This window comes from Sminthopsis crassicaudata, chromosome 5 (assembly GCF_048593235.1).
Source record: "Sminthopsis crassicaudata isolate SCR6 chromosome 5, ASM4859323v1, whole genome shotgun sequence".
NCBI classification, from domain to species: domain Eukaryota; kingdom Metazoa; phylum Chordata; class Mammalia; order Dasyuromorphia; family Dasyuridae; genus Sminthopsis; species Sminthopsis crassicaudata.
Window position 1 is genome coordinate 99,538,272 of NC_133621.1, and position 26,320 is coordinate 99,564,591.

At 43.2% G+C, this 26,320-nt stretch overlaps 1 protein-coding gene across 6 annotated transcripts; it reads right to left on the bottom strand.

Moving 5' to 3' along the window:
- Nucleotides 1-50: 50 nt before the first annotated feature.
- On the bottom strand, nt 51-23,396 carry EPHB6 (EPH receptor B6). 6 transcript variants are annotated; one of them, XM_074267701.1, is made up of 18 exons: nt 23,170-23,396; nt 22,272-22,321; nt 9,285-9,485; nt 8,924-8,988; nt 7,784-8,510; nt 6,616-6,771; nt 5,743-6,090; nt 4,737-4,861; nt 4,316-4,478; nt 3,850-3,964; nt 3,492-3,547; nt 3,009-3,128; nt 2,567-2,814; nt 2,118-2,312; nt 1,675-1,824; nt 878-1,071; nt 569-724; nt 51-345 (listed from the first exon to the last, which is right to left on the bottom strand). In XM_074267701.1, the coding sequence occupies exons 3-18, from the start codon at nt 9,379-9,381 to the stop codon at nt 237-239; spliced, it is 3,024 nt and encodes a 1,007-aa protein (XP_074123802.1). In that variant the 5' UTR covers nt 9,382-9,485; nt 22,272-22,321; nt 23,170-23,396; the 3' UTR covers nt 51-236. The 6 variants fall into 6 exon arrangements, with proteins under 6 accessions (XP_074123802.1, XP_074123800.1, XP_074123801.1 ...); XM_074267699.1 differs by lacking the exon at nt 23,170-23,396 and adding an exon at nt 22,729-23,143; XM_074267700.1 differs by lacking the exon at nt 22,272-22,321.
- Between the last annotated feature and the right edge of the window lie 2,924 nt (nt 23,397-26,320).

The window sequence follows — 26,320 nt, forward strand, 5'->3', positions numbered from 1 at the left end:
TTCCTATGATCTCCTTGTTTCCTACTTACATGAGACCTCATCACACCTCCTTGTTGGCAAAATCCCATTTTTCCCCTTTAATATGGCAATGGAAGAACCATTGTGGAGGGAAGAGTTCAAAGAATAAGTCTTGGATGGGAAGTGAGGAGGGGAAGGTCCTTCCATCTGTAACCAAGGCTCATGCCATTTGTTGTCCATTTGTGGCTGTGCGGCCACAGCTGTTTCCTGTCCAGGGATCATACTTCCACTGCGCCTGGCTGGCTCAGATGCTGCTGGAGTAGATGGATGTTATGGAGGAGTTTCTTCTGGTGTCCAGCCAGAGTGATGCCCAAAGCAGGCATATCCCTGGGGAAAGGAGGAATGGGGGTGATGTGGGATATATCTTCTCTACATGGTTCCTGTTAATTACAAGACCTATTTCTTCTGCTTTTCCCTGGGAAAGTGGGAATTCTGAGGGAGGAAGTAAGCTAAATAATCTTTTGAATGAGAAATATACGGCCCTGACAGCTAACCATTTCTTCCCCCAATCCCTTCTCAGTGTCTACATTCCCTGCCCAACTTTGCTTACTCAAGACCAAGCTGAGCCACCTCATTGAAGCTACAGAGCCCAACTTTGGAGAAGCTGTCCTGATAGCACTCCATGCCGATGGCGGCCAACCAGGCCTGGGGGGTTTCCAATGAGGAGAAGTCCAAGGTCACAGGACTCAATAGGATCTGTGATGGTCTGGTGGGAGAAGGGATTAGGCTGTTCAAGGGCTTCAGGTTCAAAGTTCATGAGCAACTTCCATACCATGTGCCACCTAGAATTTTTGCCTCTCCCACTGATAACCCATGTCTTCTACTTTGTTCTCCCTAGCCCTCTCTAGTTTCCCCCGACCTTCCCCTATGGACTCCGCCAGCCTGTAGCATCTCGGGCTTGCGGATCATCTTGTCCAAGGCAGCCACCAGCTGGTCAAACTGAGGCCGCTGGGCAGAATCCTGTTGCCAGGTATCCAGCATCAGCAGGTGCAGTCCAGTGGGGCAGCCTGGAGGTGGAGGAAGCCGGAATTCCTGCTCTATAGCGTTCAGCACCTAAGAGAAAAAAATACAGAAAGTTAGAGAATCAAAGAATTTCAGACTGTGGGGCAGTTCTTCAGAATGATATAGTACAAGCTGAATAGGAATTCTCTTCACCGGCTCATTAATATCCAGCCTCTACCTGGACACCTGCAGAATGGGAGGAACCCACTACTTCCCAGTCAACCCATTTCACTTTTGGATAGCTCTAATTGTTAGAAAGTTATCCCTTCTAGCAACCCTAAATTGGTCTCTGTAATTTCCCTTTGTTTCTAGTTCTTCCATTTGGGAGCCAAGAGCTTAGGCCTAAGGTCTTTTCCCACTAGTCAGCTCTTTAAATCCTTAAAGATAGCTGTGCTATCTCACAATTCTCTTCTCCATGCTAAAATCTCCCCTTCAGTCAATCACCATGTAACAATCTAGGGGGAATACCGAATGATAGTGAATTAAGGGACAGGAAAATGGCATTGGGCTTACATAGAAATGAGTATATGGAATCTATGGATTAAAGAGTGGCAGAGATGTGGGATGGGGTGGCTACTAGATTAGAAAGAATGGGAGGGAGTTTTGACATTCAGAGATTAAACCCCCACGCAGGAGCAGGGTAGATGTTCTTACCTCTTGGTCACTCATGTCCCAGTATGGGCGTTCCCCATAACTCATCACTTCCCACATTAGGATCCCAAAACTCCAGACATCACTGGCTGTTGTGAATTTTCCATGAGTTAGGACCTCAGGAGCTGCCCAGCGAAGTGGAGGTTGTAAACCCTGGGAAGTGGAGGGGAGACTTTGAAATTCTGGAATTCCCCAATTAGTGCCCTGGTTTCTTAGGCATTTATTCAGTCCTGCCTTACCAGGATTTCTTAATATCTCTCCCCGAATCTCCCAGTATATTTCCTCAATGCCAGCTCCCATACCCCTCTGCCCTTGGTAGCCATATGTAAACCCTTGTGAATTCCATGAGCTCCCAGTACAACACATGATAAACCTCTCCTTGTTTCTGTTCATAGTCTACAGACCCACCTGCAGAATGATGGTTTCCTGTGCACATGATCTCTTACCTGGCTGCTGTGACTCAGATAGCTGTGGCCATGGCTAAGGTGGGCCACTTTGCACACCAGGTGGCCATTGACCAGTACACTATGGGCAGTTAAAACCCTGTGTACAAAGCCACAGCTGGACAGGTACTGCATGGCTGCCGCCACACCCCGCTGCATAGCCACGAGCTGCAGATTACTGAACTGGCCCTCTTGTTGCTGAAGAGTAGAGAGCAGAAGTCAGCTAAAGGGCAGAGGGAAGAGATAAAAAGCTACTGACCAGAAGTCTGGTGAGACCAGCCATGGATCAGGGTTGGGATTAGAAAGCTGCCTTTGGGAGACGGGTAGATCAGAAACCAAGGAGAGAAGGAAAGAAGGAGCAGAAGAGCTGTAGGTACTTCTCCCAAGACAATGAGGGACCTCCCCATCCTAGTCCCCAAGACTCTTCTTCTTTCTCATTGGATTTTACTGACCCTGAGGAAGCTGTCCAATGGGCCATTCTCCATAAGCTCGGTTAGCACCATGAGGGGTTGACTCTTGGTAACTACACCCTCAAGTCGAAGGACATTAGGATGATGGAACTGGCCCAGCACTGCAGCCCGGCCCAGGAAAGCACCACGCTGGCTTTCTACTCCACTGGCCCATAAAGTGTGAATGGCTACGGCTTGCTCCCGCCGTCCTCGAGGCTGCAACCAGCCTCTGCATACTTCACCAAAGGAGCCTGAGTGGCAAATGCACAAGGTCAGGTTGTGCCAAATTGGCACGGGGCAAAAAGATAAGAAACATCTCTAGGAAGGCAATTATTAGGGGTGTTTAATCATACCACCAGAACACCTTGGTACATGTGGACTGAGGGAAAGTAGAGCCTTAAGAAAGTCATCTTAACTCTGCTATTCCCTTCAGTTCTTTTGATACCTGGTCCAATGACCTCCTCAATCTTGACATATGCTGGATCTACCTCCCTGGTGAATTCTCTGATGGCCTGGCTAGGGTCTTCATATGTTGATGGATCAATGTAGTACTTCACTCCAAGTCCTATGGTTTGGGGTTAAAAAGGTTAAGATCCACCCATCCTAAAAACATAACATTCCAGGAAGCTCTTGTTGTTGGAGAGATCCATAATACATTTGCACTTGTAACCCCAATGCCTAGTACAGTTCCTGGCACAAAGTATGTTCTTAATAAATAAATGTTGAGAATTGATTAAAGATTTAGAATTGGAATAGATTTTAGAAGCCATCCAGTCTAATTCCTTTATTACAGATAAGGAGACAGACTGAGAGAAGTTAAGTTGTCCAGGATTATGAGCTTTCCCATCACCATTTCCCAGAGCCTCTGTTCTTCATCTTCCCTCCTTCCCCAAATCCCACCAGTCCCTTTCCCGGCTCCATTTCATACCACTGGGGCTGGTGTATTGCTGTAGAGGCTCCGTGTATCCTGTCCGTTGACGTTTCCTGTGGACATAGACTAAGAAAATTGTAATATTTCCTTACCTCCCCCTTTCCCTCCCTGGCTCTTTACCAACTATCAACTATAAAAGGGGCAGTTCTGTGAATGGTGATTCTCACATTTCCTCCCATCCTCCCACATATTTTTCTTAAATCTTGATATGGGCAGAGATAAGGAAAAAGAGGAGCTATAACACTATACCCTTTGGGGTGGGGTAGAGGAGTATCCTTAGGCTGCCTTGGATCAGGGGTTGTGCTGAAGTCAAAGGGTGGGGAGATCAGGTGAAGGGACAAGGGAGAGTCATCACCTCTGGAAGATGAAGGCAAAGATGGTGATGGCTGCCAGCACGAGGAAGGCCAAAGCACCCAGGGCAGAACCAACCACCAATGGGAGCCTCTCCGGGATCAGATGGGACAACTCACCTGAGAGAAATACACCCAAGGATGACCCAGTAGCATCCACTACACACCCAATAACATGGGCCCACACCCAAAGTTGCTCAAAGTCACACCCAACAACTATGGAAAACACACAAACCGGGGGGAGTTGCACATGTCTACATTGTCCGAGGAAGGATGACATATCTATCCATTCATACATGGATCCATAAAGACACAACCATGAGGATCCAAGGGTTGTCCAAATTGTGTTTTTCCAAAAGACTTTCGCTAGCCAGAGATTTATCATCTTCTCATTGAAGGGGAGAGGACCAAAATTCTCTAAAGCCTTTCCTTCCCTAGACCCCCCTTCCCCAGATTTCAGATTCCCCTTACCTTGGCGGAGAGTCTGGAAATAGACTTTGCCCCCATAGGGGCCATGACCTGCTGCGCTTCGTGCCCGAACCTGGAAACCGTAGACATGACCAGGGCTCAACTGTGATACAGTGGCTGTGTTGGTCTCACTGGTCAGTATGGAGAAATGGGCCTCATCTTCTGCCTGGAAACAATAATCACTCTAACCCTGTGCTCAGCCTGACCTTATAATTAATCTCACTCTGAGCACCAAACTCAATTTAGACACAATAAACCTGGTGATAGCCCAAGTACATCCCATCCCACAAGGGTTAACTGTGCTCCCAGCCACTGTGTCCCCCTGAATAGCCTAACTTCTCCCTTTCCCTCTTTTCTTTTCCCCACCCTTTTTTACTATTCTCTCTCTCTGCTATTTCTATCTGTCCCTCCCCTTCCTACCCACCTGGTCATAGTACCGGAGCTGATAGTCCAGGATACGCCCATGCCGTTGGTCAGGCTGTGGCCAGGACACAGTGATGCTGTCAGATGCCCGGCTCACTTGGTGCAGCAGAGGAACTGCCGGGGGGACTAGGGGGAGGGTGTATCACTCAGGGGATGGCTGGGGGGACTAGGGAGAGTGGATTCCTTCAGGAGACTTGGGGTAACTTACATAGACTAGCAGATGATTGGGTGAGTGATATGGGTAAAGGAGTCTTAAGACCATTAGTGACTCCCCTCTCTTTCCTCCTCTTCCCTCCACATAATCTCCCTCATCCCCAGCCCCACAAATCGTTAGTTCTGACTAGGAGAATAAAACATTTTGCTCCTTATATATATTTTCATTGTTTTCCTTTGTATAGATCACTCTGCTTTATTAACAAGGATAAACTACATTCTTACTATACTTTAAGCTTTACAAAATATTCTTACAACATCTTCATGAGATAGATAATTCAAGCATTATTATACCCAGTTTTTTTACAGGTGAAGAAAAATAAAAGTCAGAAAGGTTTTGCCGTGGGCACAGAGCTAGTAAAGTAGCAAAGCCAAGACCTGAATTTAGGTACTTCTGACTCCAAATCCCTGCTTTACCCACCTTATAACCAGTACCTTTAATTTTCCAATTTCTTTCTGAAGATAGCACTAAATCTGGAGAGTACAAGGAAGGAGGAAGTCCCATGACTTAGAACCAAAATAACTTACTCAAAATCAAGTCCACAAGAGGCATAAAGGCTGCTCCCTAAAGGTAGACAAACTAATAACTAAAATCTTCCAGAATCTAAGGAAAGGTTTGGAGATCTCACAAACTGGAAGAACAAGGGGAAAAAATCACTCCTACTTTGGGGAAAATTGGGATGAAGGGAAGATGACAGGTGGAAAAGTAAGTAGGAAAAGGACTAGGAAGGGAAGGTTATTGAGAATAGTAAGTTAGGAGAAGGGAGGCTCAGAGAATCAGAGGAGGGTCTCACCTTCATGGATGATGCTGACATTGATGGATGTGGTCTTTGGAGGGTCAAAGCTGAGCTTGGATACTCCATTGAAAGACTGCACCTCCAGGATGTAGGGCACATGGGCCTGTAGCCCTCCTACCAGCACTCGGCTTTCTGTTAGGCCTTGCTGGCGAGGGTCAAAGTACACCTCATCTCCACAGTGGTGACAAGCCCCACTCTCAGGACCCTGTTGGCCCCCACACTGTCTGCACACGATGTTGAAACCTACATCCCCTCGACCACCCAGGTCTTGGGGAAGTCGCCAGTAAAGCATCAGAGATGAGCCTTGTACTTCAAACCAAAGGTCTCGGGGAGCTGATGGAGGCCCTGGGGGAAAACACAGAAGAGGGCTTGTGGAAGCAGGACACCGTTTGGAGGGCTGGGAGGGACACAGAGTTGAAGGGATCTAAGTGGTATGGGCAGCATGCAGGAAAGGAATGAGATTAGATGTAATCAATGAGAAAGGAGTGGATGTAGGTTTGTGTAAAAGTATCAAAAGGGAAGAGGGTGAAGAAGCCCAATCATGAGGTATGAGGGAAGAGGGATCGGTAATTAGAAGGATAGAATGAGTGGACAGTGAATGACAATTCTTTCTCTCCTCCTTCACTCCTCCCTCCCTTCCTTCCTTCACTCCTTCCTCCCTTCCTTTCCTCCTCCTTCCCCTCCTCCTCCTCTTCTTCTTTTTCCTCCTCTCTGTCTCTATGTCTCTCTATTTTTGCTTTCTTTCTGTCTCTTTCTCCCTTTTCTCTTTCTTTCACCCTCTCTTCATCCTCTCCCTTCCCTTTCCTTATCATCACCAATTCCTACTTCCACTTACTTCCCTACCTCTTCCCTTGGTGTTAAATGACTCACCAGTGCAGGGAGCTTCAGGGGGGTCAGTGCTGGACCGATAGAAGCCACTGAGGCAGGGACATGTCGATGCACCAGGAATGTCACTGTGGCTTCGGGAGGGGCAGGATGAACAGGAATCTCCTCCAGCCACAGCCTTAAAGGAGCCTACGGGGCAGGCTGTGAGAGGCAGATAAGACAGTGAAGGCATTATTACAATTTTCTCCACATTCATCATCTCTCTCCTTCTCTGACCCCCATCCTTTCACCCTTTTTCCTTTTTTAGCAGAGAAAGTCTCCTCTGTGTGGCCCGACTTCCCTTCCCACTCAACCATATTCCCATGCCTTCAAACTGGTATAATGTTTCTCCTTTCCTAAAGCCCACAGTCAAGGGGCAGAACTACAGAGAGATCCCAGACATTCTATTACCCATCCCTATGAGTTTCTGTTGCTCTTGACATCTAACTCCTTCTCTGTATTTTTCCCCTTCTGTCAGCCTGCCCCCTCCAACCCATTGTACTTAGCTCCTTCTTCCAGCCTCCCATTATAACTGTTTCTTATATTTACTGAGCTCTTTAAGCCATGCAAAAATATCTCGCGTATGCTATCTCATTAACCTCTCATCAGTCTCATGAGCTAGGTAAAACAAGTATCATTAATTCCATTTTACAAATGAGGAAATGGAGTCTCCAGTAGCTAAATGTCAACTTCTAGGTCACAAAATCTTAGATTGCAAGCCCCTCTGATTTTAAATGTATTACTTTTTCCCAGTCATAGTCCTTCCTTCTACCACAAACATTAGAGGGAAAAAGTGATCCACATGTACCTACATCAACAAGGAAAAAGGGTACAAACCAGAGACAAAACTCATAGAATTTGGTCAATGGGATCCTATCTTTCATATTCTCACAATTCTTCAAAAGGCAAATGTACCCAACTTTGTCTCTTCACAGCCTTGAAGTTCTGGAAAGAGGCTGTGGGAGGTCTTAAAGGGCAGAATGGCAGGTAGTGGGTGAAGGTAATACTGGAATGGAATGCAGGGTGAGTTGATAAAAATGGGAGATTCAGAGGAATTTGTCTTGTCTCTGGGAGTGTATGGAATTGTTGGGGGATGATGGTAAACCTGAAGTTCTCATGTAGGTCAGTAATCCTAGGTATTTGGTGAATCCTGGAGAAGGGGATTATGTCTCACCTTGGCAGGCTCTGTCACCATTCGCAGGCTGGTACCCAGGGCGACAGTGGCAGCTTCCTACAGCCACCATCCACTCGCCTTCACCATTACAGTGAAGCCTAGGGGGATTACTGCCCACTCCATCATCCTCAGGCTCGGCCTGTGCCACACAGGTGCCCACTGCTTCCACCAGGGAAGCCCCTCCTGCCCCACTGGCTTGTGTCTCAGGAAAGGAAGCAAAGGCCTGAAGCACAGCAGGGCAGGAATAGGAAAATATCTTTACAACCACGAGGGCAAGGCAGGCCCCTGTGTCCTGGAAGGCCACATAGAAGCCGCGCTGAGTCAGTGGCCCAAAGCTTCTCTCTTTGACATTGAGCTGAAGCCCCGTCCCACCGGCCCAAGAGGAGGAAGAAGCGGAAGCAGGGAAGCTCTCATCTGCAGCAATTGTGTCCACCTTGGTCCAGGGCCCCAGATGCCAGGCTGATGCATGGCTGGGGTCATCAGGTTCTTCAGCCTGGCGGTAGTAGAGGGTAAAAGTCTCACGGCAGGTGCCTCCACCCACTCCCAGGCTGGTACATGCCCTCACAGAGAAGTGGAGCCGGATATGTGCCCGATGGGCCCCTTGCCGATCCACAAAATGGGTTTGTAGCCAGTTGTCCTGTCCAAGGCCTAGGCCCTCTGCTACATGGCATGCCTCAAATGTCCGGGTCAGGCGCTGCTGATTATCCAGGACACTGACCTCATCCCACTGAAGGAGGGGAGGAAAGAGAAGAAGAGGTTCTTTAGCCTTGCAGCGTTTCTGGTAAAGTAGGAAAATAACTTGGCGTATACTCAGACCAGAATCTTTTTAATGCTCAAATTTAGCAGTATTGGAAGCAGGACAGGAAGGGACACAGCTAGTTCATTCTTTCATATAATGCAAAGTAGCATGCAGAAGGATATACTTTTTTTCCATCTTGCTCCTCCTTAACCTCTTCCCAGAAGGCATAGTTCTAAACCCCTGTACCTCTCCAGACCCCAAGAGATCTTCAGGGGAAAGATCCTTGAATAATCTGGAGATGTCCTGGTAATTGGGGAAATGGGACCAGGTGGTTAAGAGTAACTAGGCTGAATTCCAGATAGATAGAGCTAATCCTGGGTGAAGGGGTGGGAAGCACTTACCCCTCCTGGTGGGTAGGTGAGCCAACCAATCTCGGATGTCTCTCCCGTAGTATCCAGTAACACTTCTGCCAATGATAAGCAATCTCAAAGTCCCTAGTTCTCACTTCTACCCCAACGTGGCATCCCTATCACAGTCCCATCCAGCTTTGCTTCTTGAGAAGTTCTAACCATAGATCAACTTCCCCATTCATCATATACATCAAATTTTCTTACTTCTTTGTGAATTTCTTCATACCCTCATTTTCCTTTAAGATGTCCCCTTATCCCTGTTTTTAACTCCTGCTATAAGTACCAAGGCTTCTTCCTATTATCTTTGGGGAGAAGGATTATCTCTCTATCATCCTTTGTCCATCCCTCTTACCTTCAAGGGCTAAAGTTGGAGGTATAAAGAAGAGAATCCAGATCCACACCATATCCCCCACTTTGTCCCCAGGCTGAATGGCCCCTTTAATTGACATGGGGTATCTTCAGGGTTTTCACCATCATCCTAGCCAACATCTCGGCTTCCAGCTGGTTCTGTGGTACCCTCAGAACTGGGTTGTCTCTTATCCAAACTCACTCCCTAAGAGGAGACACAAAGCATGGGGAGGGGGAGAAAAAGCTACAATTCCCTGCTGTAGATCATAGACTTAATGAACTATTGTACTTATCAAGGCTCAAAATAGTTCCAAGTAGGTTCCAAGTAGGGTCTTAGTAGAGAGTGAGCTCACTTTCCACTGCCAAGGCAAACTCAGTCAAACTGGAAGAAAACTTGGATTTGCCTCCTTTTTCCTCGATCAGTCTTTTGGTTTGGACCCAAGGCTTAGTGTGCCCTATTTCTGTGCCTTTATTTCTTTCTACTCAGTGACATGGAATAAACCTTCTGACCCCATTCCTACTTTCCAAGGGCATAGGGGTGGGATCTCAGCTGATGCTATGCTCATCTGGAAGATTTGTTTTTGATTCTGCTTCTTTGTTGACTTTCACTCTATTCTTCCCCCACCCCCCAACCACCTTTTGAAACCTAGAAGCTCCTTAGCAAGTTAGGGCAGCTGGGTATGGAACTGCCCCCAGTCATTCCTTACCAGGGACACAAAGGGCCTTCTTTCTTTGCTGTCAGACCTGGCAGCCTAAAATGTTTCAGAGAAGCACTGAAGCAGGAGGGAGGGAGGAATGAAAAGCTCTGGGGCATGATGGAAGAGGGGAACACTTGAACAGAAGAAAGAAGGGGGGAGGGAGAGGAGACCATGTCGTGCCAAAGCCTACAATAGAATGGGAAAGGAATAGAGATGTGAAATCCCCAAAGGGGTGAGAGTAGAGGAGAAAAAGTGAAGATTTCTGGGAAAAACAGGGTTTTTTTGTAGGTTATCTTTTTCAGTGAAAAATGTTGGATTTAATGAAAATTTTAAGAAAAGGTACTCCTGTATGGCTATCTATTTCTTCCTCTCAATTATTTCTCAAATCTATGCAACAGAATAACTAGCCCTTATATATTGCTTTCAGTTTGCAAAATGCTTTATCCATTATTATCTCATTTAATTTTCATAACAATTCTGCAAAGGAGGTGCTATTATTATCTCCACATTAAAGATGAGGAAAGTGAGATCTAGATCACAAAGCAAGTAAGTGTGTGAAGGAGAATTTGAACTCGTCTTCCTATCTCCCATTTTAATGTGGTCCACTGCACCATATAGCTGCTTCTAAGATAAGCATGCAAAACAACCTGCAGCATCAGGCTTTTAAAGATGCTTACCCTGAAGATAAGCAATTACAATATGACCTTCCATTGGAAGAATAGTAGTATTTTTTGCTTCTGGAAACCTTCACCATTCAAGAAAGAAGAATTTATTATCTTCTTTGCTTCCTCTTGGGGATTTTTGCTCAGAATATTGGTAGGTAACTGCTAGGTCTATAAACCAAAGATACCCCTCAAAAAAGAGAAAAGGACCTTCTTGTAAAAATATTTAGCAGCTCTTTTTGTGGCAGCTAAAATTGTGAAACCAAAAAGGTATTCATAAATTGGGGAATAACTAAACCAGTTATGGTATATGATTGTAATGGATTACAATCTCATATAGAATTGTAAGAAATGACAAGAAGGATGATTTCAGAATATTCTGGAAAGATATATGAACTGATGCATAGTGAAATGAACAGAACAAAGAAAATGTCATACATAGTAATAACAATATTGTGCAGTGAAGAACTATGAATGACTTAGCTATTCTCAGCCATACAATAATGATCCAAGGCAATTCCAAAGGACTAATGATGAAGCATACTATGTCTCAAGAGAAAGAACCAATATTGTTTGAATATAGACTGAAGCATGGTATTTTTCACTTTCTTTCATTTTTTCTTTTATTTAAGCTTTCTTGTACAAAGTTATTAATATGGAAATGCTTTACATAACTGTACGTGTATAACCTATATCTGATTGCTTACAGTCTCAGGTGGAGGGGGGAAGTGAGGAAAAGAAAGCTAGAATTTGGAATTTAAAACTTTAAGTAAAAATGTCAAAAATCAGGAGAAAAAAAAGAAAATTGGTAGGTATGGAATTGTCAGGTCTTACAAGGATCAAGAGTAGAATGAATGCTGAAAGAAGCATCTATTTATTCCTGTAGAATTTAGAAATGTGGAGTTTACCATTCTGATTATTTGAAAGGATCAGTGCAGGGAGAAATGAGGAAAAAAAAGTTAGGTTTGGGATTATTTTTAAAAAGTGAGACAGTGGATGACTTCACCTGACTCTTATCTTGGGGCCTATAAGGAAGCTCAAAAAAAATGCATCTTAATTGAAATGGTAAAAATTTATACTTATTTGAATAATAAATATTAAATTGTATTTTAAATACATTTTCATATTTTTACAACTTATATCAATCATAATCAAGTGTCTGTTCTTTTGAGATTTATATGGTGAAATCACTTAGCCTTAGCAAGGAGGTGATTTTAGCTCCATAAGGATGACAGCTAGATGGCACCATAGTGCACAAAGTTCTGGGTCTGAAGTCAGACATGCTCATCGTTCTGAGTTCAGATCCTGCCTCAGACACTTACTAGCTGAGTGATCCTCAGCAAGTCACTTAATTCTGTTTGCCTCAGCTTTCTCACCTGTCAAATAAGCTAGAGAGGGAAATGGCAGACCATATCCAGTATCTTTCCCAAGAAAATCCCAAATGGAGTCATGGAGCTTTGCATTGGACCATTAAATAATCTTTTTGGTTAGTTTAAAGAAATGAATTAATCTTTCCCAAATTCAGCTTATTATTTGAGAACACTTAATGTGGGTCATGTAATAGTTCAGCAGTTGACTAAGACCACTATTCCGTTTGCCCATTTGTTGAATCCAAATGTGAAGAGATAATGGCATTTGTGAAGAAAAGAATCAATGAAGCACCATGTCTTTGGGTACTTACAGAAGGATGGGCACAGGTGTAGGAAAAAGAATTATTAACTTTATAATCACATCTCTATGCAGAAAGAGAAAAGAACAGATAACATTGCTGAATACATCAGCTGTAAAATAAGCAATGCTGAGCAGAAGACAGGGAGTGGTAACATATTTTCTTTGCTGACTGGCTATGCAAATAAATGTAAAAGCATCATGGGAGATCGAAATGGATAAATACCAATGTTACTGCAATAGGATGTACATCCCATGGCCTAAACTTGCTTCATACTGACGTCATGAAGTTGGACAGTCTCCAGAAGAGCTACAGAAGTGCAAATGAATTTAGTTACAAAGCAAATCAAAGCTGCTCCTGTCGCAGCTGCTGTCTTCAAGAAGAAACAAGACAAAAAGAATACACAGAATAAAATAGGGACACAGAAGCTTTAGGGAGGGGTGCCCTTTGTGAGTGTTGGCGGTGATGTGTGTCGGGGCTGAATTATTCTGAATTCGAGGTGATAGAAGCTGTTCTATTTAGGATTCACAACCATTGGAATGATCTGCTCTAGTGTGGTCTAGTGGAAAGAGCAGTAGCAGGAGGTGGAAGTAGAATGGGGAAGGTATTTTTCACCTTTTTTGTACTGTGGACCCTTTAGGCAGTATGTTGAAGGCTACGGATAGAACCTTTTCTCAGCAAGCATCTGATTCCAACATGTTTTATTGCCTATATTCATAACTGAAGGAAATGCAAGATTTTACTTTGAAGTTACTGATAATAAAGATTTTTTTCTATTCATTTTGGATCCCAGAGATTTATCCACAGACCCTTATAGGTCAGTGAACTCCAAGATAAGAAAACTTGATTATTTAATTCTTGAGGTTCCTTTCATTTCTAAGTTCTATGGTCCTACTTCTTTCCAGGCCCAATCTCTTTTTTTTTTTTTGATGGGAAGGGGAAATCCCTTATAGCAAAAAAGGGAAAAGGCAAGGTTAGATATCTATTTAGCTAAGGGACTACATAGCCCTATGTGTGGAGGGTCATAAATCACAAAGAAGTTTCCTAAATGGATGAAACTGAATCTGAGATTAGGAGAATGGGTCAATGATATGGAATCAGAGAATCCAGGTGAACAATTCTAAATTTTAATGGGATGTGTTCCAAGGGATGGACTGTTCCTCCAATGGAGTCTGAGGTGGGCAGAGGGCATAGCTGCCAGAATGGGGTGTCCTTTCTAAGAGAATTACCAGTGCAATCTGGAATACATGCAGATGGAGTTAAGGACAGATACAGAAGAACATGACTGAGGAGCTGAATGCAGATGTTACCCTGACAAGAGGAAAATATTTGAAAAGAAGAAAGATTGCACCTGACAATCATTTGACATGTCTAGGCGTGAGCCTCTTGATTTCCATTCAGACTTCACTGGTTTAAATTTCCTTTATGGAACTAGGCTTTCTGCTTCCAAAATCTCTTAAGACTTGGGGGTTCTCTAGAAATTCTGGTTAGTGACTCAGTCTGGTCTCTAGTTCATGATCTTGCTTGGATTCCAGTTTGGGTCCTGTCCCTTTTTGAAGTGGTCATTAGTCACATCCAATGATCAACCTAATCAATGATGTTTGTCAACACCAAAGTAGGAAACTCAATAGTATTTAACATTTGGTGCTTGTTTCAGACTCCTTCCCCCAATTCTGGTTGCTTATACAATGGATAACCCATTATTGCCCTTTAAGATCCTTAGCAAATGGTTGCACCAAACCTGGTAGCAGACTACTGAGGAAGTGGCCACAAGCCAGAGGGCATCTGTCGCCCTTTGGGAAGCAAGCAGCTGACTCCAGCAGCAAATGGGGTCAGTTGTTTGGTTTTCTTGCAGGCCTGTGAATACCCTAGATTCTTTTCCTGGGTAGGAACAGGGTCTTGCAGAGTTCCTGATCCTCAGTAAATTGCTTTTTGATCTTCACCTGATGATTATTTGTAGCTCTGACCAATATGACTTTTATTGTAAGTTCTTTCTGCTGCATGCTACTAATCAGCACAAGTTTCCTACTGATCCATTTTTTATCTCATGGGAAACAGTCCCTTATTGAAAAAACTGTAGTGATGATGAGGGAAGGGGAATAAGGTTTTTTTTTCTAAAGTTTAAGGAGATATCTGACATTATCCTTAGATCCCATATTGCCAATCAGTGTATTTTCTTGTTCTATCAGAGAAAAATGACAAGGATGAAATAATGCTAGCTCCTTCTGGACATCATCAGAACTTGATATAAACCAAAGGCTCTTAACCTATTTTGTGTCATGGACCCACTTGAAGGTCTGGTTAAATCTATGGATCCTTCTCAGAATATTTTTAAATGAATAAAATAAGATATGTAAGATTACAAAGGAAATAAATTGTATCAAAATGTAATTATCAGAAACATAATTTTAAGTTCACATATTTCTGTTAAAAAAAAAAAAAAAAGAATAGACTACTAGAATGCCAGCAATGGAGATTGCAGTGGAGATTCATTTTCTTGAGTTCAGATATGGCCTCCGACACTTACTAGTTGTGTCATCCTAGGCAAGTCACTTAATCCTTAAACTTGCCTCAATTTTCTCATCTGTAAAATGAGCTGGAGAAAGAGATGGCAAACCACTCCTATATCTTTGCCAAAAAAACTTAAATGGTGTCATGATGTCAAATATAACTGAAAACGATTGAACAACAATTCTAGTCCTACCAAATAAATTTCTGGAAGCATTAGCAATCCCTCCACATTCCAGGTCTTTTTTATTACCTGTGTAACTCTGGGCACTTCTCTTTTATTTTCTCTATCTATAAAATGAGGAATTGGTGAGAACGGAAATCATTTCCAACTCTAAATCCTATGACATATTGAATTAGTCTGGGGGAAGATGCTGCTGCTCATCAAGCCCTATCTTTGGCTGTAACTGAAGTTGAGGCAGATCCCCAACATTCTCTAGGACTGCCCACCAGGAGTTTGATAAATGGCAAAGATTCGTAGCAGCCAGCGAAGTTTAGGTCCTGGGATCTGGTCCACTCCTCATCTAGGCTGAAGTCTTCACTAACCCTGGAGACTGGCCTACCAGTCATCACAGATAAAGGCATTGTAGTACTATCCCTTCTCTACACATACTCAGGACAATCAGACTTCCTAGTTTCCACCATGGTGCATCTATTCCTGATACTCAATATCTAATTGTCAAGCCCTTAGCTGTTGTGGGTCTGAGCTCTGATGAATTCAAGAAAACTTCATAAATGTTACTGATGTCATGGGATCACATATCTAGAGTTGCAAAAGGCCTTAGATTGACTCTTTGGTTTAACAGAAATAAAAATTAAGACCCAGAAAGGTTTACTCACTTGCCCAGGATAATTTACTCATTCATTAAATATTTATTAGCTGTGATCACACAGGTAGTAGTTATAAGAGAAAGGATTTAAACCCAATGTCCTCTGACCCTAGATATAGTACTCCTTCCATCATACTGTATTATATAGAAAAAAAAGAAATTGTGGCCTTTAGCGGTGAGATGATTTGCCTATGGCCCCAGAGGTAACTAGTAACTGCTGGGATTACCACTATAATTCTTGCCTTCTCCACTAGATAAAATAAGTATCCTCTAATACTCAAACACAACAACTTGGTGGGTCTTAGGGAAACAATGTATACAACTTCCAATGTTCTTTTCTTAATAGTAGTTGAAGCTGCATAATCCAACTATTGCTCAAGATTTGGTCTTTCCAGCAACAGGAACAGGTCTAGAGACTGTTGCCCCTAGACAACTTTAAGTCAGAGTTCTTTCCTTCACACAAGAATTATCTACTTGTGTGTAGTACAACTGAGGCAGAGCAATGCCTGTCATATAGATTATGTGTTTATGTAATAATCAACCTCAAGCTCCAAATCCTGACTGGCTGGATCTTTTCACAGATCACTGGATCTGCTAGACCAGAGGCAGCAGCTTTGTGGAAGTTTCAAGCAGAGAAAAAATAAATGGCTCACTGTATCCTATTCCTTCCCTTTCGAAGATCCAATATCATTTGTGAAGAAACAAATGAAAAAGTAATAAATGGCTAGAGAATGCTCAATGCTATGGCAATATGACTTGGCCTTAATAATGAGCTTTATACATTAATTGGCAGAGATAGTTATATTCTTCAAGGTGTATGCAATTTGATTTAGATGTAAAAAGCAGATAAATGGAAGATGGCCTTCTAAAACTTGAATGGCTCTATATAAATATCAAGCTTTGCCTTTTGGTTTGATATAAATTAGACACCTCCAAATCTATTAAATCAAGGAATGATAGCTTACCACAATGACATCTTCATCTGTTCCCAGTATTTTCCCCAATACATTGAAACTGGTTTGATCCTTTTTCTGGTCTCATGCTAGTACCAATTCTTTACCAAGACAGAGAAATGCTAACTTGAGATGGAGAAATATATAGTTTTAAGGGAACATAATATATAGTAGGAACCTGTCTGGAACTATCCATGATGGTATTTTAGTGGGAGCACTCATACTGATAAAACATCTGCAAACTCAACTTTTAACGGTTCTTAAGCTTTATTATATCATAGACCACTTTACGGTCTGAAATTTATGCAACATATTTAAGAATAATGTTTTTAAATGTAAAAAAGAAAAACAGGAGTAGAAAAGAAATCAATTCTATTGAAATACAGTTTTATATGTATATGTAAATATACATATATATGTATGTATATACACATATTTAAAGCTTATCAACCCCTAGATGAAGAACTTCTATATTAGGGGGAAGGCTGGTCTCAGTCTCTATTCCCACAGAACTATGGCAGGACAGCCAGGAGGCTTGGCAAGTATACAAATGTGGTCATGAGCTGGCACATCAGCCCAAGGAGGTAAGGTAGACCACACGTATTGCTGAGATAAAAAGGTAGAGCTTTGAAAAGAAAGATTATATCATAGAGTCATCTTGCCAACACTCTTGTTATCATGCTTCCTGTTTTCCATGCAGATAGCCTCAACTTAATGCTTCCATTCTGGTCTTTGCTCTTCTACTTCTATTTTACTTCTTAAATTTGCTGTAAAAAGACTTTGGCTCCTGATCAGTCAGTGAATAAGCATTTATTAAGTGCCTACTATATGCCATGCACTGTGCTAGCACTGAGGAAACAAAGGCAAAAGTAAGTCTATTCCCTTGAGGAGCTCACAATGTCTTGGGTCCAGTGTGGTCTCTGGTTTACATTCCCATTTGAATCCTGATTTATATTTCCCAAAGGGTTCTTTTTAGGTCCAATAATTTCCTTATTCGTCATTATGTAGCTATATCTCCTCCCTATCCCACCCCAATAAATGGTATATAACATGGAGAAATTTTAGTATAGGATAGCTTATAAAGTTTAGGATTATTTAGTCCTAGGTGTTTTTTTTATATGTTTCTAATTCTTCCATCTAGATAGATTATTTGTGAAAATAGGAAAAATAAAGAGGCAAAGGTAACATAAAGAAAGGGTACCTAGAGAGAGTGGCAGTAGAAGAAGGGAAGGGATGGATAATTACTGATCAACTAACTAGGTTTGGCTAGGTGGCACTGAATATAGTGTTGAACTTGGAGTCTGGAAGACCTGAGTTCAAATGTGACTAGCTATGTGACCTGGGCAATTCCTTTAATCTTTGCTTCAGTTTCCTCAACTGTAAAACAGCAGTAATGAAAGCACCTACCTCCCAGGATTGTCATGAAGATCAAATGAGATAATAATTGTTAAAATATTTAGCAGTGTCTGGAACACAATCGGTGTTTAATAAATGATTGTTTCCTTCCTTCCTTTCTCCTTTACTAGCTCTACAAATTCAGTGATCTAAGGAAACAATTCTGATAGATAGGCTCAGGATCTCAGATTCAGAGGTACCTGCTTAGGAGCACAAAGCCATAGTGCCCTGGGGCATGAAAACAAAGATTCCTAGAGGATCCCAGAGAGCAGAAAGTTGAATGGAGGCCAGGGCAATCTATAACCCCAATTTGAATCTTGACATTCATGACACAATTCTTCAGTAAAGCACAATGGGAGAAATCAGAAATGTCAGAGGATTATAGATTAAGAACCGAAAGGTGCCATACAAATGATCTTACCCAAAAGTTTTTAGCCTGGGATCTATGGTTGTTTCCTGAAAAATATTTTGATAAATGTATATTTCAATATAACTGGTTTCTGTTGAGATCCTATATATTTTATTTTATACCTTTAAAATTATTATTCTGAAAAGGGCTGAATTGCCTTCACCAGGCAATCAAAGGGGGTTCATGATATACAAAAAGTGAATTCCTAGTCTAGACCAATCCCCTTTATTTTACAAATCAAGGAAGTTGAAAATTTGACTTAAGTTACTTGTCCACAGTCACATAGGGATTAAGCAAGTGATTCAGGATTTGAATCCATGTCTTCTGGTTCCAATTTTATTATTCCTTCCTTCCTACTACACCAACTTTTTGTTCTTGGAGAGTATCCTTTATTAAAACATAGAGGATCTCTATTAGAAAGAATAAGAGTTTTAAATACTCAGAAATGAAAGAATATTTGACTCAGTGAGGTTCTAAGGCTAGCACTCTATCTGATTCACAGTGCTTTGTTGTCAGACATTCCTTGCCAATTCTTTATCAAACATCAATGGATTTTGATATCTGACATGGAGTCCTACTTATTGGTACAGAAAAAGTAAAAGTCTTCCTTAAGAAAGGAGAAGATTTTTGGTACCAGCTAATCAGCACAACTACATACAACTCCTGATCCAAACATTCAAAGACAGAAATTTACATGATGACAAAGCCTTTAACTAGGCTGCAAAACAAGCAATCCACCTATGACTCGATGTTGGAAAGATATTTTCCATTGGAGCAAAATAGACAATGTCCTTAGGTGCTTGGTCAAGGAATGCAAGTTGGGATTCTGCCAAGCAAAATCACTTCTACAAGATAGTGCCAAGTCCCTTACAGGACAAAAGCTCCTGATTCCTTGTGCTTCTTTAGTGTTTGAGAGTCCTCTGTGATCCGTAAAAGAAACTGGCTTATGTTTGGAAGAATTTATACCAGTTCAAGAAATGTACTCATTTGTGAAGTAGAGGGGCTTGTCTCAATCCAGGAAAATGTTCAGTTTTCAGAAAGCCAGGGAAAAAAACACAAAAAACGGAGAGTTGGAAGAAATACAAAAGACTGTTAGTGATGGGGTATAGAAAATGAGACTGAGTAGATAGAGATTTTTTTTTTTTGAGGTAAAAGCAAGTCTAATGAGCTCACATGTTTCATTTTGTTTTTTATTAAGAAAAATGTTACTTTTATTTTTATCTAAAATTGCAGAATATGCTAAATTAATTGTTTAAAAAAGGTAGAAGATGACACATTCCTTAAAGCTCAGCATCCTGTAGCCTAACATAACATATATTAAAATATGTAAAAGTAGATTCCAATATTAAATGTATAGTTACTGCCCACATTAACTATGTTTAAGACAGCAAACCTGATAATTTTATGAATAACCCAATTAAAATTAATATGGTTTTTAAAGTTCCTAAAATTACATTTATGTTAGATTTGTAGAAGATATGTTAAAAGGCACTACATCTAATTTGTTTTTTTTTCCAAAATTTTCAACTAAAATATTTCTTTTCTCCATGCTTTGAGATTTCTGGGCATTTTGCATAACGAGGATGAGGGCTGTGATGGAGAAGCTGGAGGCACCAAGAACATGACTAAGAATATAGTAATCATAGAAATAATAAACAACACAATAAATAGCCTTCATCCTGGGATTTGCTAATGCTCTCTCCCAAGAAGTCTAGATTGTTACCTTGATAATACTGTTTTCTTTCACACTATCTCCCTAAGTAGAGAGGACACAGGAAACCACAAAGAAAAAAATGGAAGAAGAGAGAGGTCAGGGTATGATCCAGGGCATATAACCAATGTCAAAGATGTTAAAGAAACCCATGAGACATACCTCCCAAGCCATAGATTGTCACCCTTAGATTGTAATATAGGGATCCAGAATGTATGCCAGGGCAGGGACAGAGTAGAGAAAAGGAACAAATGGTACAATACGGGGACAGTAAATCTGTGATTAGGTCCACAACTGGGCAGGGCTTCCCACCTGTTATCACTGGCATCAGAGTGGGAGGGTCAGCACCACAAAGCCATTCCTGAGTCTTGCTTTGCAGCTGTCAAAATCTCAGGAAATTCTTATATAATCCCTGATCAGTGCAGCTCTGTAAGCTTGTAGCTTTTAATCTCCACCTTGGCAAACCTCCCTGTAATTCCTTCACTCCATGCTCCTCCTCAACAGCTCATTTTAGCTCATTTTGACCCATGAGGAAGATTCAAAATGACCTGTGTGTAAGACACACAACCTAACTGGGCGATCGAGTGGGGGATGAAGAAATATGGATTTATTTTTCTTTTGTGTGTTGGGGGGGTGAGGAGCAGAGACTGGGTGGGCACAGCCCAGTTCTATGTTGTTTACTGAGGCTCTGAGCCTCTCCTGCAGTGACTGTCTCTAACACAACATCACCAGAGCAAGCAGCATCTGTAGACATATGCACCTCCTACTCCCAGAATAAGGGAGTAAATAGGAGCAACTTTTGAGATGTGAGGTGTCTATATAGTCCCTTCCAGCTGAGATCACCATTAACTGACTAAATGGGTGTGGATGTGGGTGTGACAGCATAGGAAAGTGTTTTGGGTAAGTGTTTGGGGGCAGTAAATGTGTGTCAACGAAAGCTGGTGTAAGCTAATCTATGAATGTCTAGGATAGTGTATGACTGTGAGAAAATTCAAAGTTGTATAAAAACATGTCTTGTAGGGGATTGTGCATGAGATTGGGTGTATGCAATAGAGAGCAATGGCAGAGGTGTGTGTGTATGTATGTGTGGAAAAGTCTGTGGTTCTGTTGGTAGATGACAGGGGGTCCCTACATAGTTATGTTAGGATGTATTTCTGACTATATTATCTGAATTTATGTCTCAGAATAGCAGTTTCACAAGGGGCCAATCTCCCACACCCTTTTCCACTCTTCAATCTGTGTCAACCTGTGTTCTCAGAGGAGCCTGAGTAGGGAGAACAAGCTGAGAGAGAATTGAATGAGTAGAGGGAGCCTTCAGCTTTATTGCCTCCTCCCATTCCTGCTCTAGTGTACCTCATTGTTCCTCAGTTTACCTACTGATTGTCTTGATGACATCAGGCTCTAGGCAGGAGAAGAAGGACCTTATTTTTTGTCTAGCTTTCTTCTCCCTCACCATCTCCCTTTAATCCTCACACATAAAATAAATAAATAAATTAAAATTAAAATTAAAAAATCCTCACACATAATAGGTACTTGCCATGTTTCTCCCTCAGCACTGAATTGGAGTTCCACTGCCAAAATTTTCTTTAAGTACTGAGGGAGGCTACCCCTCCACCTTGACTTGGCCACAATAGAACACCACGCATATAAATGATCCTCTCAAAGGCGTCAATATCACCCCATCTCAATCTTCCTCCCACATCTCAGTACTCCCCCAGTCTCAGAAGCAGCCCTCCACTCCTTCAGTTCCTACTGAGTCAAATTTCCTCTGAAGGGTGGAACCGATTGGGTGGGAACAGATTTAGCCCTGACTTTCTCACTCTAATGCCGCGGCCATTACAACACGAACTGCACTGCTGGGCTCCTGCCACCTCCCCCAGGGGAAGGCGGGCACAAGGTGCCAGGGTGTTGGGCTGCCAAAGTGGAGTGAGATGAGCCAAGCCAGGAAGAGAGGGGAGTGGAGCTGGGGTGTGGACATGGCAGAAGACTGAAGCTTAAGTTTTCAGGTTGTGTCGGGGATGCAAAAACGAAGTGTCCTGTCTCCCCCATTCAACCTCTAGGACTCAGATTGAGGGCGGGACAGACACATTGCAAGAGGTAGGGGCAAAATAGACATAACTATTACTTTGTCACCCCCCCCCCCCATACACACATACCTACACGCACACACACCCCTGCACATTTAGTTCCACTTCCAGTAGATGTCCTGGATCAGAGGAATGGGAGGATGGAAGAGGATCTGGTTACAAGTTATCAGTCTCACCCTTTCTGAGTTCTCACAAATTAGACAGGGATGCGCAGATGCAGGAAGAAGGCTCTGCACTCTTGGCAAGTTGGAAGGGGAGGGGTCAGACTTGGCAGGTCCTGGCCCCTTCGGCTAGCCCCAGAAGAGGCACATAGGGAAGTCCCTGGGTGACAAAACTCAAGGCAGCTCTCACTTCGGACCTTTCCCTCCCGTTCCGGGGACTTCCTCGGACCCTGCAGAGGCCACGCTGGACAGCCCACAATCAGGCAATGTCCTTCTGAGCAGTCAGCCCGTCGTCAGTCTCAGCCTTTTGCGACCCTCCAGTCCCTTCCCCTAAATGTCCCCTCTTCCCCATTTCGAGGGCTCACCTTTCCGCCCAGGGGGAGACAGCCGGAGTTCCCAAGCCTCCCGATAGCTGCAGCTCTCCCGGGAGAGCAGGGCGCGGGGCTTCCCTCGGCGTGGCCCAAGCCCTCCCCCTGGGCTCTGGGGCCGGAGCTCCCTCTCCCCAAGTCCTCGGCCCCCGCGAGCCCCCGCAATCAGCTCAGTGACGGCGGGCGTGCCTGCCGCGAGGAGTTCGGGGCTCTACTCGGGCACAGAGGGAGGGGCGGCGCAGTCTGCTTTCCAAGGCGTGGGTCCAGGGTAGGAGGGAAGCGGAAGGCTCGGGACGGGACAGCTCCTTCTCACCTTCCGCTGAGCTCGGTCCGAGCCCCCCGGTCCAGGTCCGGCCGCCGCAGCCGCCGCCCGCTCCTCCCGAGCGTCGTCCGGCCCCCGCCCCTTCTTCGACCCCTCCCACCGTGCCGCCCTCTCACCAGCTTCTTCTCCGCCTGTTCCTCCGCTTTCCACTCTCTCTAGGGCTGTAGCAGCAGGTCTTCCCAGTCTCGGCTGCCTCTCCCCCACCGCCGGCTGGGGGGCTGAGCTACGTGTAGACCCTTCCTCACTACCTGGGACGTAGTCTAGGATGTGTAGAACGCGGCTCCGCACCCCCCGCCCCAAACCTCCACCGCGCCGTGAACTCCAAGGAGGGTGGCACGCAGGGGGCGTGGAGTGGCTTCGGGGATTATGCCAAGCGCGAAGGTGGGAGGGACGTTGGCAGCTCCTGCCCCAACAATCCTGCCGGCTCCCGTTCCAGACCTGCGGGAATGCATGGGTGGAGCAGTCTGTTGGAAGGGCCTGGAGGGATAGGGGCGGGGATCCTAATGTGGACCCTCTCTTTCCCTTTATCCTGACTGACACCCTGGTTTGTGGACGGACGTACTAGGGCAAAAGTGACAAGTGCGTGTCCAGGCTAAGTCAGGTCCCACAAAGGGTGTTTCCAAACCCTTCTTCCCTTTCTTACCATTTAGGAGTTCTCTTTACGTTTAGTTAACCCAGATCCTGAATGAACCTGCAGAGTGGGGGGCTGGAATATGAGGTCAAGAAGACTTGGGTATGAGTTGGGGCCAAATAGAATTGAAAAAGTTGAGGACAGCTTTGAAAGAACGTTGAGGCGGATGGAGGGCAAGGAGAGGGTCCAAGGACGAGGCTGGGAGCTGCGTGAGCCGAATCTGTCTATTTTCTCTTTTCCCCTGGCTTCGGAGTGGAGCACGTACTTTTGTCGCCCTCCATACTTGAAATGGGGCAAGAAAACCTGGGAAGGGCTTTCTGTTCTAAGGCCTGAGTCCCAGACTCTGATGAGGCTTAAGCAAGTTCTTGGAACTGTTTTCATCCCACAGCAAAGATAAGGGTGATGCAAAGTACCTCTAGCTAGTATCAAGAAGAGGTTATGAAGAGAATGGGAGAGACTAGTGCGTGGGAAGCTGTCCTCTGAGGGCCAGAGATGTAGATTTTCTCTTTTATAATTATATCAACTTCATTCTCCTGCCGGTAATGGACCTTCCCCTGACATCTTGCTTCCACCTGCTGGATGCTCCAAGGAACAGTCCATCACCTCATTGGATTTTCTCTAGTTTCTCCCTTAAAAAAAAAACAAAAAACGTGGAACTCTTTTCATCTACTTCTTTTCATTCATTCATTCATTCATTCAACAATTAAATTTCAGTTCTTCAATGGACTTGATGTAAGAGTCACTTTGCAGAGTGGAAATCACAAGGCTTCCATCATCAACTGTGAATCCCATTCATGTTCTTTCCATAATTTTTTTTTTATGGGAAGCAGTGGTCTTCTAGGTCTTTACAAGGGTATCAATGCAATATGTAGAGCATCAATCTGTTATTCTTTAACCTCACTATGTGACAAGCACAACAAATGTCATCGTCCTTTAAAAAAATTTTTTTTAATTTTTTCCTGAGGCTGGGGTTAAGTGACTTGCCCAAGGTCACACTAGGAAGCTAGAAAGTATTAAGTGTCTGAGGCCACATTTGAACTCAGGTCCTCCTGATTTCGGGACTGTGCTCTATCCACTGTACCACCTAGTTGCTTCCATCATCATCTCTTGAATGAACTTTTATAGAACTTTTTTTTTTTTTTTTTTGCCCACAAAACATTGCTGGTTATATGGTTCTTCTCAATTACTAATAAATGAGGAGAACCATTATTGTGTAATAATTGAGAGGCAATGTGGCTCAATGGAATGAGTGCTGGATTTGTAGAGAATCTAAATTCAAACCCCGTCTCTGTTACTTATAATTTGTTTAACCTAGGTTACTTGACGGTTCCTCACCTATAAATTAAGGGGTTGGAATACATGATTTCAAAATTTACTTCTTCTGCCTCTAAATCTGTAATGTTGCAATCCTGGCCATTACTGGATATTCAAAACTCATCAAAATATCAACACTCCTCAAAGAAAATGAGGGTAGAAAAGCTCAAGTGACTAGTCCAGGGTCACACAACCAATATGTATCTGAGGCAGGATTTAAACCCAGGTTTTTCTGACTCCAAAGCCAGCAATCCACAAAGTTCAGATGCCCTCAGAAGGTCATATACTCCAAGCACTCTGGAAAGATAATCCCCATCCTTTTCAAGGAGAATCCACTACCACCGAAGATGGTCCATTCCATTTTAGAATGCTCTAATTGTTAAGAAGCTTTATTTTACACTAGGGATCTAGCAGGATTGGCTAATAGCTCTTTTGTGTAATAGCTCCTTAGAGGTAACTATCATGTCTGGTATTCCTCAGTTCCTTCAACTGATCCTGAAAAATCAGCAGGATGGCCTCAGGTTGATTATTCCCTTCTGGAAACTCTCTAGATTATTAGTGTTTTCTCTAAACCATGGAACTCAGGACTGAAGATACTTGATATGTTGTCTGCCTAGGGCAGAGAAGAGCAGAGTCATTATTTCCTTTAGTGTTGCATTTGATGCTTCTCTTAAATGGATATCAGCCAGCATCAGCTCTATTGTTGCCTTATCACACCCATGTTTCATATTGAACTTTCACATGAAGACTCCCAAGTCTTTGATGAACTGCTTTCTAGCCCCATTTCCTCACCTCTTTTAAATGTGTGTGGGTAAAGCTGATTTTTTTTAAACTTAGTTTATAATGTTACATGCCATCAAAAGACCTGAGTTTGAACTGCAACTCTGAGTGCCAAGCTCTGCTTGAACTTAGGCAACTCCACCTTTGTAGCCCTCAGTTTCTTCATTTGTGTGTAGGGGAGTTATCAAGGGAGTTCCCAGATCAACTTGTTGAGCTTATAGGGTGGCAAACCTTTGTTTTAAACTTTTGAAAGCTTCTCCTTATGGCAGGCATGGACATGCCCATCAACACCTTTTTGAGAAGACTTAAGATATATGATTAAATTTCATAGATTGGGGATGCCCCCAAGATGACTAATTTGGTTTGGAGCCACCCTTTGGCACCTCTGGAAGGATGGGTTTTGCTAGCTGGGGCTGCCTACTGATTGGTTTGTATTCTTGGGAAGATATACTCCTTTGGGAGCAGCCACCTTTTTGGGCTGATGTATGAAAGGAAGATGATGGAGTTCTTTCAGACTTTTTCTTTTTATTACTTTTTATCTG